Source organism: Bacillus rossius, chromosome 5 (assembly GCF_032445375.1).
Source record: "Bacillus rossius redtenbacheri isolate Brsri chromosome 5, Brsri_v3, whole genome shotgun sequence".
NCBI classification, from domain to species: Eukaryota; Metazoa; Arthropoda; class Insecta; order Phasmatodea; family Bacillidae; genus Bacillus; species Bacillus rossius.
In genome coordinates, this window is record NC_086333.1 from 57,532,056 (window position 1) to 57,547,518 (window position 15,463).

Genomic DNA, 15,463 nt, shown 5'->3' on the forward strand with positions numbered 1-15,463 from the left:
TCACAGCATGTTATCTCCTGATTATTCCTAACTTCACGGGGGAAACGTGGTATACAAACGCTAACAAAATTGGGTAGGGCTGTTTCGGAACACACTGCCGTTGGCTCAACGTGAGATGTCTGTGTCAGCGAGTCGCTGTTAGTGTAATGGATTGAAATGAAAACGAGGCGTAGACCGCGTACTAAAACTGAGGGTATCGTCCGCTGCACGCCAGTGTACCTGCATCACTTCACTTTGACTGATGTTTGTATCCCTCAGTTCGGAGACGTGTTATACAGATGTGCGGGTGCTCTCCACTGGCGCTATGTCCACTGGTGCAGACACAGCAGCGGGGGAGGGGCTCGCGGGTCGACGTCCTTCACTGAGCGCCGCGGCGGCTGTGCGGCTCCAGAGTCAGTCTCGCTCGGCGTCTGTGCGCGGCCCACAGCCTCCTCTTCCCGAGGATAGCCGGGTTTATGTCTCCGGCTGAGGCTGACATCGTATTTTATTACTTTTTATAGGCTTACTTTCATTTTCACATATAAATAAAGTCCAATATACACATAAGTAATGACACCGCACGAAAACTAGTAGAGAATTATTAGGATAACACATTATGGTACCTACGTCTGTTCTGATACCCAATTGTTTCAGTGTGATTTGAAAGACGTTTTACGAAGAAGAAAAAAGTAATTGCAAAAACTAAATGAAATTTCGAAGAAAAAAAAACCGCTTTGATGTGCCAACGGACCCCGCCTTGAGGATGAACGTGCCGAGGTTCGTATTTATAGGCTTTGCACGTTCCCGCGCTACGCGAAGTACTAACGGACAGACAGACAGGCAGACAGATAGACGAACTCTCTCCTTCATTATTGCACTAGCTGATGTACCCGCGCTTCGCTTCGGAAGTCTACAGGCACTATCGCACTGCTCATTATACATGACATTCTTCTTAGGTATGACTAGGTATGACATTGTCCTTCCTCGTCTTTGCGCCACTGCCATGCCTCAAATGGAATGAAATAAACCAATTGTTAGAGACCTGCAAAATTCTCGGTTTCGATGGCCTTCGGGATAGACTGCACATACCCCTGTACACTCGGGCAAATAACGCAAGTTCATTGGCTGCCGACTTGTAAGTCGTCTCAGCTGGTTTGTCTGTGATTCGATCCTTCTTTGGTTGAGGGTTTATAACTGGTTGAGATTCGTCCAGATGAACAGTAAGCCAATAGCAAAATTATCTAAGAGGTATATGTGTTTGAATTCTAGCCTATCACCGAATGAATCCGCGAATTTTGCAGGTCTCTACAAATTGTGTTTTGAAAATCAACTTACGAAGCAAAACAATCGCTAGAACTAAGATAAACGGGAAGAAAAATTAAACCAAATACCTACCCTTTTTTAAGGGGATTCATAATTCGCATTTATTTAACCAACACCGTGTCGATATGATGATAAATATGTTTACGCAAAGACTTTATTACTATCCGAAAACCAATGAGGCGTCTAAATTGCGGTACCCGTTGCCAGGGAGACGAATAAATTATCATCAACAATTCTACATCCGTTACCAGGGATACGAAGAAAGTATCATCAACAATTCTATAGCATTTACCAGGAACACGAGAAGAAAGTATCAACAGTTCTACGGCGGTTACCAGGGAGACGAAGAAAGAATAATCAACAATTCTACGCCCGTTATCAGAGAGACGAAGAAAGAATCATCAACAATTCTACAGCCATTACCAGGGATACGAAGAAAGTATCATCAACAATTCTACGACCGTTGCAATGAAGACGAAAGAAGCATCATCTACAAGCAACGGCTATTGCCTCGGAGTTCATCGGCAAAACGTGGTTCAAAATCTCTGAAAAATAAAATCACACAAAAATAATTAAGACGAATTTCTAAAAATCATCGTGCCAAATTTCACTGTTCCTGGCCTCGCCGTCTGCGCACTATGCGAGCTACAGACAGACAAACTCTCTCCTTTGTTAACGCTTCCAATTATTAGTCAACTGAAGTGGACAATTTATATATTAATGATACACGGATTAATTAAACTTTGAATGTTTGGGTCATGGTGTAGCCTAAATTCTAGTCGATAGTTGACACCATTCTTTAGGGTTGTGAAAATATTATATATTAATTAATATAATATTAAAATCATATACTAATATGTACTATAATTAGAACTTAATATTATTTGCTATATAAAAATCAACAAAATAGTTTCGTTAAAATAAAAAAAAATGTGAGCGAGCCTTTCACTACTCGCCAGTTTTCTCATGTTGCAAATTAATATACTTAAGAGTTACTTACGTTATTGCGTAGTTTATAAACCAGGTCTAGTAAAATCACATGTCAATGCGTTGCGCTGTTCATTGCCGAGCGTGATAAATATTCTCTTTTCAAGTACGTACTTACTTTCTCCTGCCGCTAGAATTCGCTGCTTGAATCGTAATCGTTGATTGTCACCATCAGGCGTAGATGGCAGCACGAAACAGCACGAAACTGAAGGAAATTTTAAACTATTAGAAAAAGCATCAATAAAAACAACAAAAAAAACTTAAAAAAATTATAAATCCCGGTTTTGGAGCTGATTTTCGACAAGAAATTTTATTAACATACTGTCCATTTTGTTAAAATTCATTGCACAGTAAATACTTTAAAGTTTTCGCTCACTTTAGATGTTATATAATATATATATATAATATATATTATATGGAATTACTAACATATTAACCTGAAACATTTGGAACACTTATTGTAACACTAAGTATATGTTTATGATTAAACAACTGAAATCAGTCTGTAGATAATTACTACAAGCAAGCTTTTATCCTATTGAACTGATTAAACATTTTTATATATAATATATTTCCATGTTATTAAAAAAATTAAAAGAAGGAAATGTTCCACTGACGAGATTCGAACCACGTCCATTGCGGTTAACAAACGTTTGCTCTTCCGCTGTGCTACCGAGCACTTTAACGTAATGAAAGGAGAATATGTATTATATTCATTGTAATGCAAGTTTTTTTTTGTCATTTTAAAACTCGAGATTATTTTTTTTACTTGCACTACTTTAGTTTTATCAAATATATTCCGGGGTAGTTTCACTATAGTAAAGTTTCTTTTGGCATACCAATACGTTTGGTATAGGGTGTCCTATTTTTTTTTTTTTTTTACGAGAGTGACTATAAACGCGTTTATGTTGCTACGCGTAGGTAGGTCTCCGGCATTAATGTGCGACATTTCCGTTCATCGTCTTCCGTTCCGTTTCCACGAAAACACTCCTACCAAATGCCGCGTACCGTGAGCTTGGATGTTTACACATCATTAGTTTTCTTTTTTAATGTTGGCAAGCCGGGTAATTGATAATCTGGCGACAGTGCTCGCCATTTTCTCCGTACAGGCTGTGTGGCTCCCCTGATGAGACAGATCGTGGGGTTGGTGCGTGCCGACTACTTCTTCGCTCTCTGCACGGACAGGTTCTCCCCCCCCCCCACCCCCCCCCAATCACAAGTGAATTAGCATTAGACGATAAGGTCCCAATTAACAACGAATTTGAGGAAAGGTGAGAGACGAAAGCAGGCACACTAAACATTGTATTGCTAATGGAGCTTATTTATCACAGTGAATTGAGTACTGTGTGCTAGTTTATGCTATGCAAAACATATCGAGATGACAGCTAATTAATACCCATAACTATTTGAAAAAAATATATATCGTTAGATCGTTCGAGCGGGCAGCGACGCAGCCTCAGAGGCGGGTGGCTGACACGTCCGCGCGAAGGAGGAGTTGGATAACGGATAGTGCGCCCGTGGGGGGGGGGGGGGGGGGGGGGGGGAGAGCGAGAACCCTCGAGTGTTATTTTGCATGCATGAACCTTCCTTTTTTTTTCTCCCCCTCGTACCACCGCCTCGCTGCAACCCTTGTCGAGAGAAGGGCTCTCGGATATTGCTTCCTTTCGCCGCCACCGGGAAAGAAGTCGGCGAGTGGTTGGAGTGGGGGGGGGGGGGGGGGGGGGAGAGAGGTGATGTTTTAGTAACACCGCTGAAGATTTCTTCCAGCTGTCCGGTCGCATTCTGAGAGCGAAGCCCAGGCTCCTTGCCACGTGGTGCCATGGCTCACCACTTGGCTTTCAGTTATCAGTCTGTGAAAATGGTTAATATCCTCCTCACGTCTTCTTGGCTTCTTCGGAAACGACGGTGGGCCCGATGTTTCGGCGCGCGTCGGCGTAATCATCTTTGAAGGCGATGTTATTGTTTTACGTTTGCACCAAAAAAACAGGCACTCCCCGATTAATGAGTTGGCAGAGTCTGACCAAAGACTACCGATGTCGTAGTCTTACATTGAAAATGTTTTTGAAATTTTGTGATTTTGAAAAGGGGATTAACCGGGAGAGAGGGGCTGGGAAGTATGGAGTAGTCCTCAGGCCCCCATTTTGAAAATTTTCAAGCAAATCTAAAACTCCAATATAAACAATGGTTTTGCTGATTTGTCTTTAACATTTTTGAGAACCTTTCCTAATAAATTATCCTGCGGTTATTTTTATGAATTCCTACGATCAAATTGTGTTACAATTGCTTCACCATAGGAGACAATAAAATATTTGAAAGTTTTTCTAATACGATATTATGTATTTAAAATAGGTATTGATCAGCGCTTTAAATGATACGTGCTAATAACTCTCTAGTTTTTCTGTTTCTTTTCGTGTCCAAATATTTAAAAGAACAGCAGAAAAACAGGGGAAGTAAAAATGAAATTTTCCCTGGCCTGGAGCATGGCTAATCAGATTGGCCTCAGTTTTAGAACATCCCCCCACACTATATAACTAGCACTTCCATGGACTGGTACCTCCATGGACAGCTACACGGCGGCCAGCGGAGGACGAAATGTCCGCGAAGGGGAATGCGGCTGAAATATGTTCTGTAATTCGAGGTTGGGGTGCACCAAACGAGACGGATGGTCGTGGCGGATAGGGTTGTAAGGGGAAAAATAAGGGTGGGGGGCTGGCGTGATGCATTCGCGACCCGCTGGCCTGGTTACATAATTTTTCCCGCGTCTCGGGTAGGGGGTTGGGTGAGGGGAAATGGGGAGACTTTTTGGAAGCCCGCCAAGCAATTTGAATGCATCCGCGGCATGGAACGAATCCTCCAAGGGGGCTCGCCTTTTGTGGAAGAAAATAAAAGTAGTGTGTGTGTTTGAAGAGAATTGGTGGGGAGGGATGGAGGAGGAAATAAAATAAGAGTGGCTGGTTGGGCGCGAATAACGTCATCGAACGGGCTAAGGCTTTTTTCTCCCATAGGGCGTAAGGCCCTCCGAGTGCCGAAGCAAACTCGTGTGCGAGTTGTTCGTCTGTCCTTGCACCCTGGCTGAGAGCGAGGTCCTGAAGTTCCGCTTCCGGTAGTACAAGGGGAGATGTGGCCCATTGTTTTAGGATACTCACCACCTGAACAACACCCTAGAAAAAAATAGAAATAAAATTAATGTTCAATATCTTAAACACTACTGAAACACAGACCAACTGCGCAGTTAAAATTACCAGCCATGCCTCAGATTAGTTATTTTTATAAATATTTTAAATCCTCATAACTTTTACATTTTCAGTAAGAATCTCAATTTTTGTCTATATCCGACTGCTAAACAGAAGCTTGAACAAGGCTCGAAATTCTATTAAAATTATATACAGCTTCTAAGTGAATCAGTTACTTTAAAATAAACTTCTCTAAACCTGACACTTTATTTCAAAACTGGAGGTTGAGAGCGAAATTCCCCGCTGGCGTCGTTTTTTTTTTTCAGTTTTCTGCAGTCCGTCTCACACTTAGTATGCAGTACAGAGCAAATGGCGCGACTGTTGCCAGAATGGTACTATACGGCTTGTTAACATTATCTTTCTTATTTTGTATACTATCGATAATAACAAGGCATTCCGAATTTTTTGGTGTAGAGAAACAGAAAGTTCGCTGATCCTTTTGGTCGCAACGTGGACTGCAAGCACTTATACCTTTGCATTAATTTTACTATTGAATCAAAATTCCCTTGACTCCCCTCTCTACGACTGTGGATCAGCCAGCTATCAGCCAGCAAGAGAGTGACTGAAGCACGTAGACCCACTCAGAGGAAGGGGAGGGTCTACAGTAAGAAATACAGCCAATAGAAAAGAGCATTTGAGTATAGTTTAAATAGGACTTTGGATTTTGAACCTGTCACCAAATGAATACATCGGAATTTTTGGACCTCTGGTTATGTGGTATGGTCAAATAGAGCCACTTTTTATATTACAATATCTAAAAAAAATTGAATGACAAAATTGGTTGAAACCAAGACGGCGTCTTTCAGTTACGTTTCCTCAGAAGAATTTAATATTAGTGATGATGTTCTTAATGAAAAACAACAAGAAAATGTATTTCCAAAATTTTCATTTGAAATTTTTTCTTAACAAAATAAATAATTTAAGTACATTAAACAACTATAAAGTTTTTTAAAACTTTTGTGTTCTTTGCGTGTATCTGTCTCTGGCAACAGTTCACACCGAAACAAGGACAGTACTAACAGCAGAAATCTTCCATTGGAGAGAGAGAGAGATAAAATGCCCATTAAGATGCGCATTGCAAACTGAGATTGAGACGTGACATAGTCCTGAAATTCGGATCGCTAAGTCCCCAACTGCTGTAATGACAATACAGTTTGCGACACACTCTGTCGCATTGTTGCTATTTGAAGCAGCTGGTTCGAGCAAAGGCCCTGAAGGTCATCTCGAGACATGCTGTCAATGTCAAGATGGAGACAATGAGCTGCACACGTGAGTTTTCAAGTCGAGACTTTCGCTCCATCTTTGGATTAGTTGTTAGCTTTAACGTTATCTTGTTAAAACATACGAAACAATCGAATAAGTATTGGTTCAAACAAATAATATTTTCGCTTATGGTCTCAGGTGTGGCTACAATAACCGAATATCAACCAACTTTTCAATGTAACTTTTGATATTTCACATGCATGCTACGATCTTAATAAAAAGTGATTGAAAATTTAATGAAATTTAAATTCAGTGCGAGATTATTTACTTCATTTTTCTCTCTAATTTGGTGATATGTACTGTAATGATTACGTAATCTATACTTATATTATAAAGCTGAAGAGTTTGTTTGTTTGTTTGTTTGAACGCGCTAATCTCAGGAACCACTGGTCCGATTTGAAAAATTCTTTCAGTGTTGGATATTACATTTATCGAGGAAGGCTATAGGCTATATTATATTATCAATAACATTAGGTATCCTTAATAAAAGTCCAATTTAAAATCAAATGCGTTGTAGGGGGTTAGATACAACATGCAGTACACGTACGAAGTGTGTGTTGACAATGCCGCAGGCGCTAGAAGTTTATTAAGCGAAATACCACTCACTGACTCACTCATCACGAGATCTCTAAAACTATACACCCGATTGACTTGAAATTTAGCATAGTTACTCATTTTGTGATGTAGACGCTCACTAAGAACGGATTCTGCGGAAATCCGATCCCAAGGGGAGTTTCGGGGGCGTAATATATCAAAATTTCCAGTTTTTGGTAGGAAATCACCATGGCAACGGCTGTTGCTTTGTTGATGCTTCATTCGTCTCTATGGCAACGACTATTTCATTGTTAGTGCAGTCCTCATCACCGTTGAAATTTTGCGGGTACTTTAAATATCAAAAATTGCCCTTTTTTTCAAGTATGTATATATATTTTACAGATTTGTAACTTCACAGTAATGTTCCTTATGTTACGCAGGATGACATTTTTCGAAAATTAGATCCCATGGGTAGTTAAAACCAGACAACAGTGGGTACTTTGTCTGCATGAAAACAGGATTTTGCATTGTTCATGCCTTCTGCGTCTCCATGGCAACGGGCATCGCGCGGCAGTGGCGTACCCACAAGGAGGGGCATGTGTAATGAGCGGCGCAAGAGTGATCTGCCTGTAGACTGCCGTAGCGAAGTACGGGTACATCAGTTGTACGTTGCGTGCACGAGTCGGGAAACCATCGGTGCTATTCATTTTCTCTCCGGTACATTATACGGCATTGTAATAAATTTTCACGGAATTTTTTTAATTTACTATTACTGTAAATGGGAGATTTGGCTTATTTTTTTCCATTAGTATAGCCGTGCAAAGCCGGGTCGGGCAGCTAGTCTAACTATAAAATACTAACTAAATCTGTATGATGCACAAAAATACCATCTATATCGATTAATTCACTGTTGAATAGTTATATATGCCTAACAGGTAGAGAAAATTAATTGTACACAAAAAGTAAAAGAACGTACCTACTGAAAATTTACCTTTAATTAAAACGAAACCGTTCGTAAAAAACATATTTTTAAAGTATATTAATTTGGTGTATTTATTTTGCACTTTCGTTGTTAACAAATCTTAATTTTAATAGTACGTAGAATACAGCTTATTTATTGAAGGGATGTTTGAAGACAACTGTCATAGTCCAAAAAACAAATCCAGGAAAAGCAAAAATTTGAGAGATATGTATCCTATTAATATTTCCCATTTCAAAGTAGTGCTGTGTTTTGTTTATATTGCTGGAACCTAAAAAAAATAAGCATGATATTAATATGAACCACTTAGAGAAACATAAGCGAAGCCTAATATCAATAAACAGTGTACAATTGTGGTTTTAATTAAAAAAAAATTAATAACCATGTTTCACTTTACATTAAGAAATGTCTAAAATTCATAAAATTAACCTTTAGACCACAGTTCACAAAATTTAATGTTTTTTATCACGGTTATTTGTTATTTTCAGTTCCATCAGCAGCAAACAATGTTTTATTTTATGTTTTAGTATCTCTCTATAAGTATGCAGATTTTTCAGCCATAAACTAAGTACAAAATATTGTTGTTTAATGTACAGTCAATTTTCCATCATAATTAATGTTTGATGCTATTCACCACTACTAATGTTATACTTGTCAATTAGTCTCGTACATCTTCATATCCATGTACGAGAGACAAATTGAAATAATAATTCTTTGTTCACTAATATTGTGCCAACTTTTTAATGTCTCTCAACTTAGCTGGTTTCGGAGGCAACTGTGAAGTGTAGAGTTCCGTTACATGTTAATAACTCCGTAGTTTCTGTGTGCCTTACTTTTACATGTGAATACTCTTCTGAGACTTGCAACATGCGGGCACCTTCAAGCTACTTTGGAAGGCGGCTTTGGTTTAGGAAGAACGGTTTAAATGCACTGCGAAAGTCGTAAAAATCTTCACATGAAGTATTAACTCCATTAAAAGTCTCAGCAAAAATTTTCCATTGCTGTTGACGGTGCATCTCCTTTTACCTTTTTTTTTATTGATTAGTGCTCGTTCTGTTTTTCTCATTATGTCTGTTCCTTGGTGACATTTTTGCAGCTGAAGTCAGTTTAATGCTGCCAGGTTGGCCAAAAAATATTATTTCTTTTTCAAACGTCCCATTTTTATAACTCAACGTTCTTTATAATGAAGAGTGTTACCTAATATTGTTTGTAACGGCGGACGATTTTCGTTTCTTTGATAAAACTGCCATTGTTCAATATAATAGTTCCTTTACTGAAAGTCAACGTGGACTATCATGGTTTTTTTTATCAAAATTCCAATATTTTGAAATTATATAGCATTGGATTATGGTTCTTTTGAATGCTATAGAACATTTCAGTATATATCAATCATATGTTTGTCTCTGTTGGCAAAATATTATTTTTGTTTTGTTTTGAACCATGTTTTTATTTTTCTCTTAAAAAAACCGTCAATCACACTTGGATATTTGTAAACCAGCTGATTTCTCCGTAAATTTACGGGTACTGCTTAAGCGAACTGTACACATGTATTTATAGAGCATTAAAAATCTTGATATGTCATTGGCGGACTAAATGTTACGCTTCCCACGTGGATATTTACGAAGAACCTGTATGTAGGATTTCCAATACGTGATTTATACGAGGTGCCTTCTTTGTTTAAAATATTGTAAAATTTCAGTAATTTACAACAGCGTGGCAAGGAACTGAGATAAATGATGTACACCCCTGGCGAGGGTAAAAAAAACTCAAGTACCGCCGCGGGAAAGGACGAGCGGAGCTCGCCACACTCTTGCGTGCAGTGAAACTGTAGCACGTCTCTTGCGGGAGGAAGGTTCCCTACGCGCCTTTACGGGGCCGCGAGTATGGTTTTACGAGCCGCTGCGGGCTTCATACGCGCGGATAAAGAGGATGGGAAAATCTCGTAGTTCTGTCCTCGAGTGTAGGATGTGCAGGAGAAGAGGCTGATGTAAAATGCTCCCTCACACAGAGGGAAGAAAAAAAAATACATTTTGTACTTTTACAAAGTATTCCACTGGAAACCAGTTGCAAAGAAATAGTACGGCAAATATAGTGTATCTCTGTACAACACATGGCCGTGGTTAAATTTTGCATATATAAAATACGTTTTGCGAGATCATCAGAAAGTTGGCACACAATTTTATATTTAAATTAAGCATAATTTTTTAACCATGCAAAAAAATAATCGACTTTTCAGAAAATTGACTTTATTTTGTTTTATTATGCTTTTTTGATGTGAGCAGTTATAACTGGAAAGTTATTCAGGGAACAGTTTACAGTTAACTTAAACCATTGGAGGTGCTGGGACAACAAGCATAAATGTCCGGGTAAGAATACGAACCCAGTATTACTGTGAACGCTATTTTGTAGCGATACAGTTGTTTTCATGTAAATGTGCAAATTTACAAATATCTGTAATTTTATGCGAAAATTTCTATTCCGTTTACGAAAAACTAAAATTACAGTGTAGAGCTGATTCCCCTTGTTCTCAATCTTTGTCTCTTTGTTTTATGGAAGCCTCATTTGGCGCAAACTACGAAATACTAAATGCGTGTGGAAACTCTTTGGTAGTCGAAGAAAAATTCCCGCATGAGACACTATATACGCAGTGTATTTGCGCATGCATGTCATAGAACTGCAACGGAGTCGGGTCTCCGCATGCAATACGGTAGGAGGGGCGATAGAACCCAACTGTAAAAGCCCAAGTAGAAAATGCATTCCTGGAATTCAACTGGCGAAGCGCTGGAGGGCGGTTTTCCAGCGCGCGCTCGATCGATCTCTCCATGTCTAGACTTTTTCCTGTGGGGTCATGCGAAGAGCCTCGTCTGCGATGGAAGACCCGCCAATTCGGACGAGGACAACGCTACTGGCCCCCACGCGTGTCTCGCCTATGGTCCATCCGCCAACCTACCGGCCATCATTACATCGAGGGCGGATTGAAGCGAGCATCTGATGTTGTGATGTGGTGTTTATGGTTTTTGGAAGTTGTTTGATAATTAATTAAATCTTAATAATAACTTCCGCCATCTTGAACAAAGATGTCACCAATGCACTTTTCGTTACGGTCGCCATCATGGATTCTATAAACGTAGCACTTTACGTTACGCCCGCTATCTTGGATTTCATCGTTGTACTTTTTGTCACGGCTGCAATCTTGGATTCTAGAATGTTGAAATTTTTTTGTTAAGGCAACCATCTTTAAAATCCGTAATTATTATCCGATTTTAAAGGTAAAAAATTTAAATTAATAAATAATCAATTTGATTAAATTTTAATTTTAAAAATTTTCTTGCACCATGAAGTCCATGGTTTAAACATGGTGAGGGCAAAAAAAAATTGCGACGGATCCTTTCTCCTGAAGAGCCACCGGCAGACTGACCTTCCACCCACCACTAATCCCAAGACAGATATTACGCTAGCCAGTATGACGTCATGAGAGTTACCTTGTTTTCGCCTCCTAGAGGCTCACATCTTGGATCCGACATATTGTTTACGTCCGCTAGAGTACGTTACCAACTTATTAGTTTAAATTTCTACCCGCTAGAGTGCATGATTAATTTATTACTGTGGCGTCCACCATCTTGACATTGGGGTCCTATCTTAAAATTATCTAATTATTAAACTAGAAATTCGGAAAAAATATCAACAAAAAAATATTATTACTTGTTAAAATAATGATTGATTCGATCGATATTCGTCCTCGGTTCAACCCTTGAACAATACGGAAAAAATTAATACATTTAAAACACCAGAAAATTGACAGGTTCAAGAAATGAAACAATAAAGTATAAACAAAAATATTTATTGCATAATTTCTACTCTACGACAAGAACCAAAACAAGGAAATTAAAAGCGTTTCACGTTTTCTACAGTCTTCTTAGAAGGTGAAGCGAGTCCTTTACGTGAAATGACCTGTGTTTTCAGAGAATTTTCACATGTAAGTCGATTAACCAGACACGTCCAGTTGGTCGTTAGGCAAATTCCAGATTGTGGTCAGACTAACAAGACCAGTTAGTAGCCAGGCACATCCAGTCGGTGGCCAGACAAATACAGTTGTTGGCTATACACCTCCAGTCAGTGACCAAGCACATCAGTTGGTTGATAAGACACGCACGACCAGTCGATGGGAAAGGCTATCATGCCCAGTTGATGGCAAGGTACGTCTATTCTGTGTCAGGAACACATGGCCAGGAACATCCATTTGGTAGCCAGGCGCGTCCAGTAGGTGGTCAGACACATACATTCAGCGGCTAAGAGGTATTTTTCGTCGATACTCGACGAACATTTTAAACAGATCCCGTACAAAATCATGCACCTAGCCCAAGCGTCTAAGAGGTGCTATTCGCTGGTACGCGACCAACAGACGTATAGACCAAGCGTCTCCGAACCACGAGGCCAATCATGTCCTGAGTACAGACTTGTCGATGAACAATCGTCAAAAAGTATGAACATTGAAAAAAATAAAGCACACATGGAAGCACATTAAAAACAAGCACATTTGTAAGCACTATAGTAAAGTACATTTAGAAGCACATTCGTTAAAAAGGAAGCATTTTCGGAAGCACAGTCAACGAAAAGGAAGCGCAATTTTGGAACCCCATTCAAGAAAAGGAATCAAATTTGGAAGTACATTAAAAAAAAGAAAGCTCATTCGTCAATTATGAAGCCTATTTGGGAGCACATTAAATAAAAGGCAGCATATTTTGAAGCACATTAACGAAAAGGATACACATTTGTACGAAAATTAAACTTGGTAGGATACGATCTCGCCACAGGGATTAGGTCTCATTAGTAGGATACGTTAATACAGGCTTGACTACATACATTTAATGAAAAGGATGTACATTTTCACGAACATTCAACACAGTAGGATGCGGTCGTTAATTTACGGTAGGCAACAAAGCCTCCAACTGTCTTTGACTCCAACTGTCCTTGGCTCCAACAGTCTTTGGCTTCAAATGTCACTGGCTCCAAAACTCATTGGCTCCAAAAGTCTTGACTCCAAAAGTCTTGACTCCAAAAGGATTTCGCTCCAAATGCCATTGGCTCCAAAACTCATTGGCTCCAAACATCCTTGGCTCCAAAAGTCTTTAACTCCAAAAACCATTGGTTCCAAATGTCATTGTCTCCAAATGTCATTGTCTCCAAAAGTAATTGACTCCAAAAGTAATTGACTCCAAATTTCGTTGGCTCCAACAGTCTTTGGCTCCAAAAGTCTTTCTTTGGCTCCAAAAGTCATTGACTCCAGCTGTCTTAGGCCTAACTGCTCCAACAAAATTTGGCTACAAGTCGACTTGGATACGTAGCTACCAGACTACAAAACTACGAGTTTACAAGACTCTAACAGTTTGTCTCCAAAATACCTAGTAGCTATGTGATATGGGTTTACAGCCTTTACACCCCCGTACTCTGCGTTTTAGTAGGTTTTTTCTTAGCTCTCATCATCATAAATCATTCAACCACTCACTACCTCCGCATCCGCTTTCATCTTCGTGCCTGTTCGCCGAGCATAAATTATGCATGACTCGCGTGCGAGTGGCGAGGAGGCCATCCTTAAATGCTGGGTTCGAGGTCACTGGTTTGTGTGTGAAGAGCATAAACTAACCTTTCGACTGTGTGTAGCCTATCTCCAAACTTTCTAATAGTTTTCTGTTAACTGAAAAAAAATTAATGCTGTGATGAATGGTCACTCTTTATTGACATGATTTTTCGTTTGAGAGCAATGTCCTAATTTACATAATTTATGTGAAAATATTTTTGTTGTGTTTTTTTCTTCTGAAATATTTGGTAATATTTAAGTAAAAAAAATATGAGTAGGTACTAATTTTTACTGTGGGAAAAAAAATTTTAAATTACTAATTTAGTTTTTAAATAGGCACAAGTTGCAGGGTGATAATTGAAGATGAAATCTATGACCTCCAGTCATATAAATTTATGGTACATTTTTATCTTCAATCTATATCGTTTTTCACCAAAGAAAATTTAAAAATAAATTTTAAAACTTTACTTTTTCTAGGGGAAATTCCTCATTTTTTCCTGTTTGAAAACTATTAAATGGTACGTCAGTAAAATGAAAATGCGTCGTATGAGGTCATCACCTATACCTTGACACGTCATTATTTTGGGTAAATATTAATAAATATCTAAAGATATTATGTTATAAACGTACTTCTATTTGGACTTCGGAAGTTCTCAGTTCGGGTATAAAAAAATTCCCATGGGGGCTTTCCGCAAACCATGCCATAAACTGCAACCATATTGCATCCAACATATTGAATCCTCTTTTCGTCTGGTAGAGTATACATGTGTCGATCGCAGTTTTACTTCAATTGCTAACCGCTAGAGAGCACTAGCGTCTGTCACTTAATCGTCAGCATTAATAGCTTCCACCATTTTGTCGGTCACCTTGAAAATCTTTAAAAATTAAAGTACGAAATCCACAAAAAAAATTATTTTAACAATATCTTTATAGATTGGGGTTTTTGTTTCAGTATACGGCCAACGCGAAAGAGTAAATGTTATTCAAATTATGTATAAAATTGTATTAAATTAAATCCGCCTCACTGAATGAAAATCCCTTCGTCATATGAAAGATAAGGTCCTGGGTTGTGCACACAAATTATCTTCTAGAGGGTCTTAGCAATCAACGTATACTTCTAGATAGCTGTCGATCTCCTGCATAGATTCTGAAATGGAGTCATTTTAAAGACGACCTCCCATCTTCAAGTGTGTGCAGTGACTTTAACAAGTTTTTATAACAATCAATTGATAAATTGCATCGGCGGCTTTAGTCTCCTACAGTGGTGAAATGCCTTACAATAGTGACTTCCTATTCATCGCTGCGGGCTTTTCCACAAATTAAAAAGGTTAATTCAGATTTAGTTTTCGTAGGGGGAAAACCTGGCTACGCTTCTTGGGGTATCTTTTGCTCTGTGAAGAGTTTAATTTATTTTCAATACATTGTAATTTTTTTTTGTAAATGGAACAGAAATAATGATGCAAAATTACAGATATTTGTAATTTGTACATATACATGAGAACATCTTTATCACTACCAAATAGTATTCGCAGTAATACTGGGTTCGGATTCTTACCTAGGCATTTATGCCGTGTGTTGTCTCAGTAC

General features: G+C 38.8%; 1 protein-coding gene across 1 annotated transcript in view; it reads left to right on the top strand.

Annotated features, from left to right (window-relative positions):
* Nucleotides 1–304: 304 nt before the first annotated feature.
* The window catches only part of LOC134532271 (uncharacterized), a 476,249-nt gene continuing 461,090 nt past the window's right edge, over nucleotides 305–15,463 (top strand). The window contains exons 1-2 of the mRNA XM_063368690.1: nucleotides 305–412; nucleotides 6,713–6,791. Coding sequence (XP_063224760.1) covers nucleotides 305–412; nucleotides 6,713–6,791 — 187 coding nt within the window. The remainder of the gene's footprint in view (nucleotides 413–6,712; nucleotides 6,792–15,463) is intronic.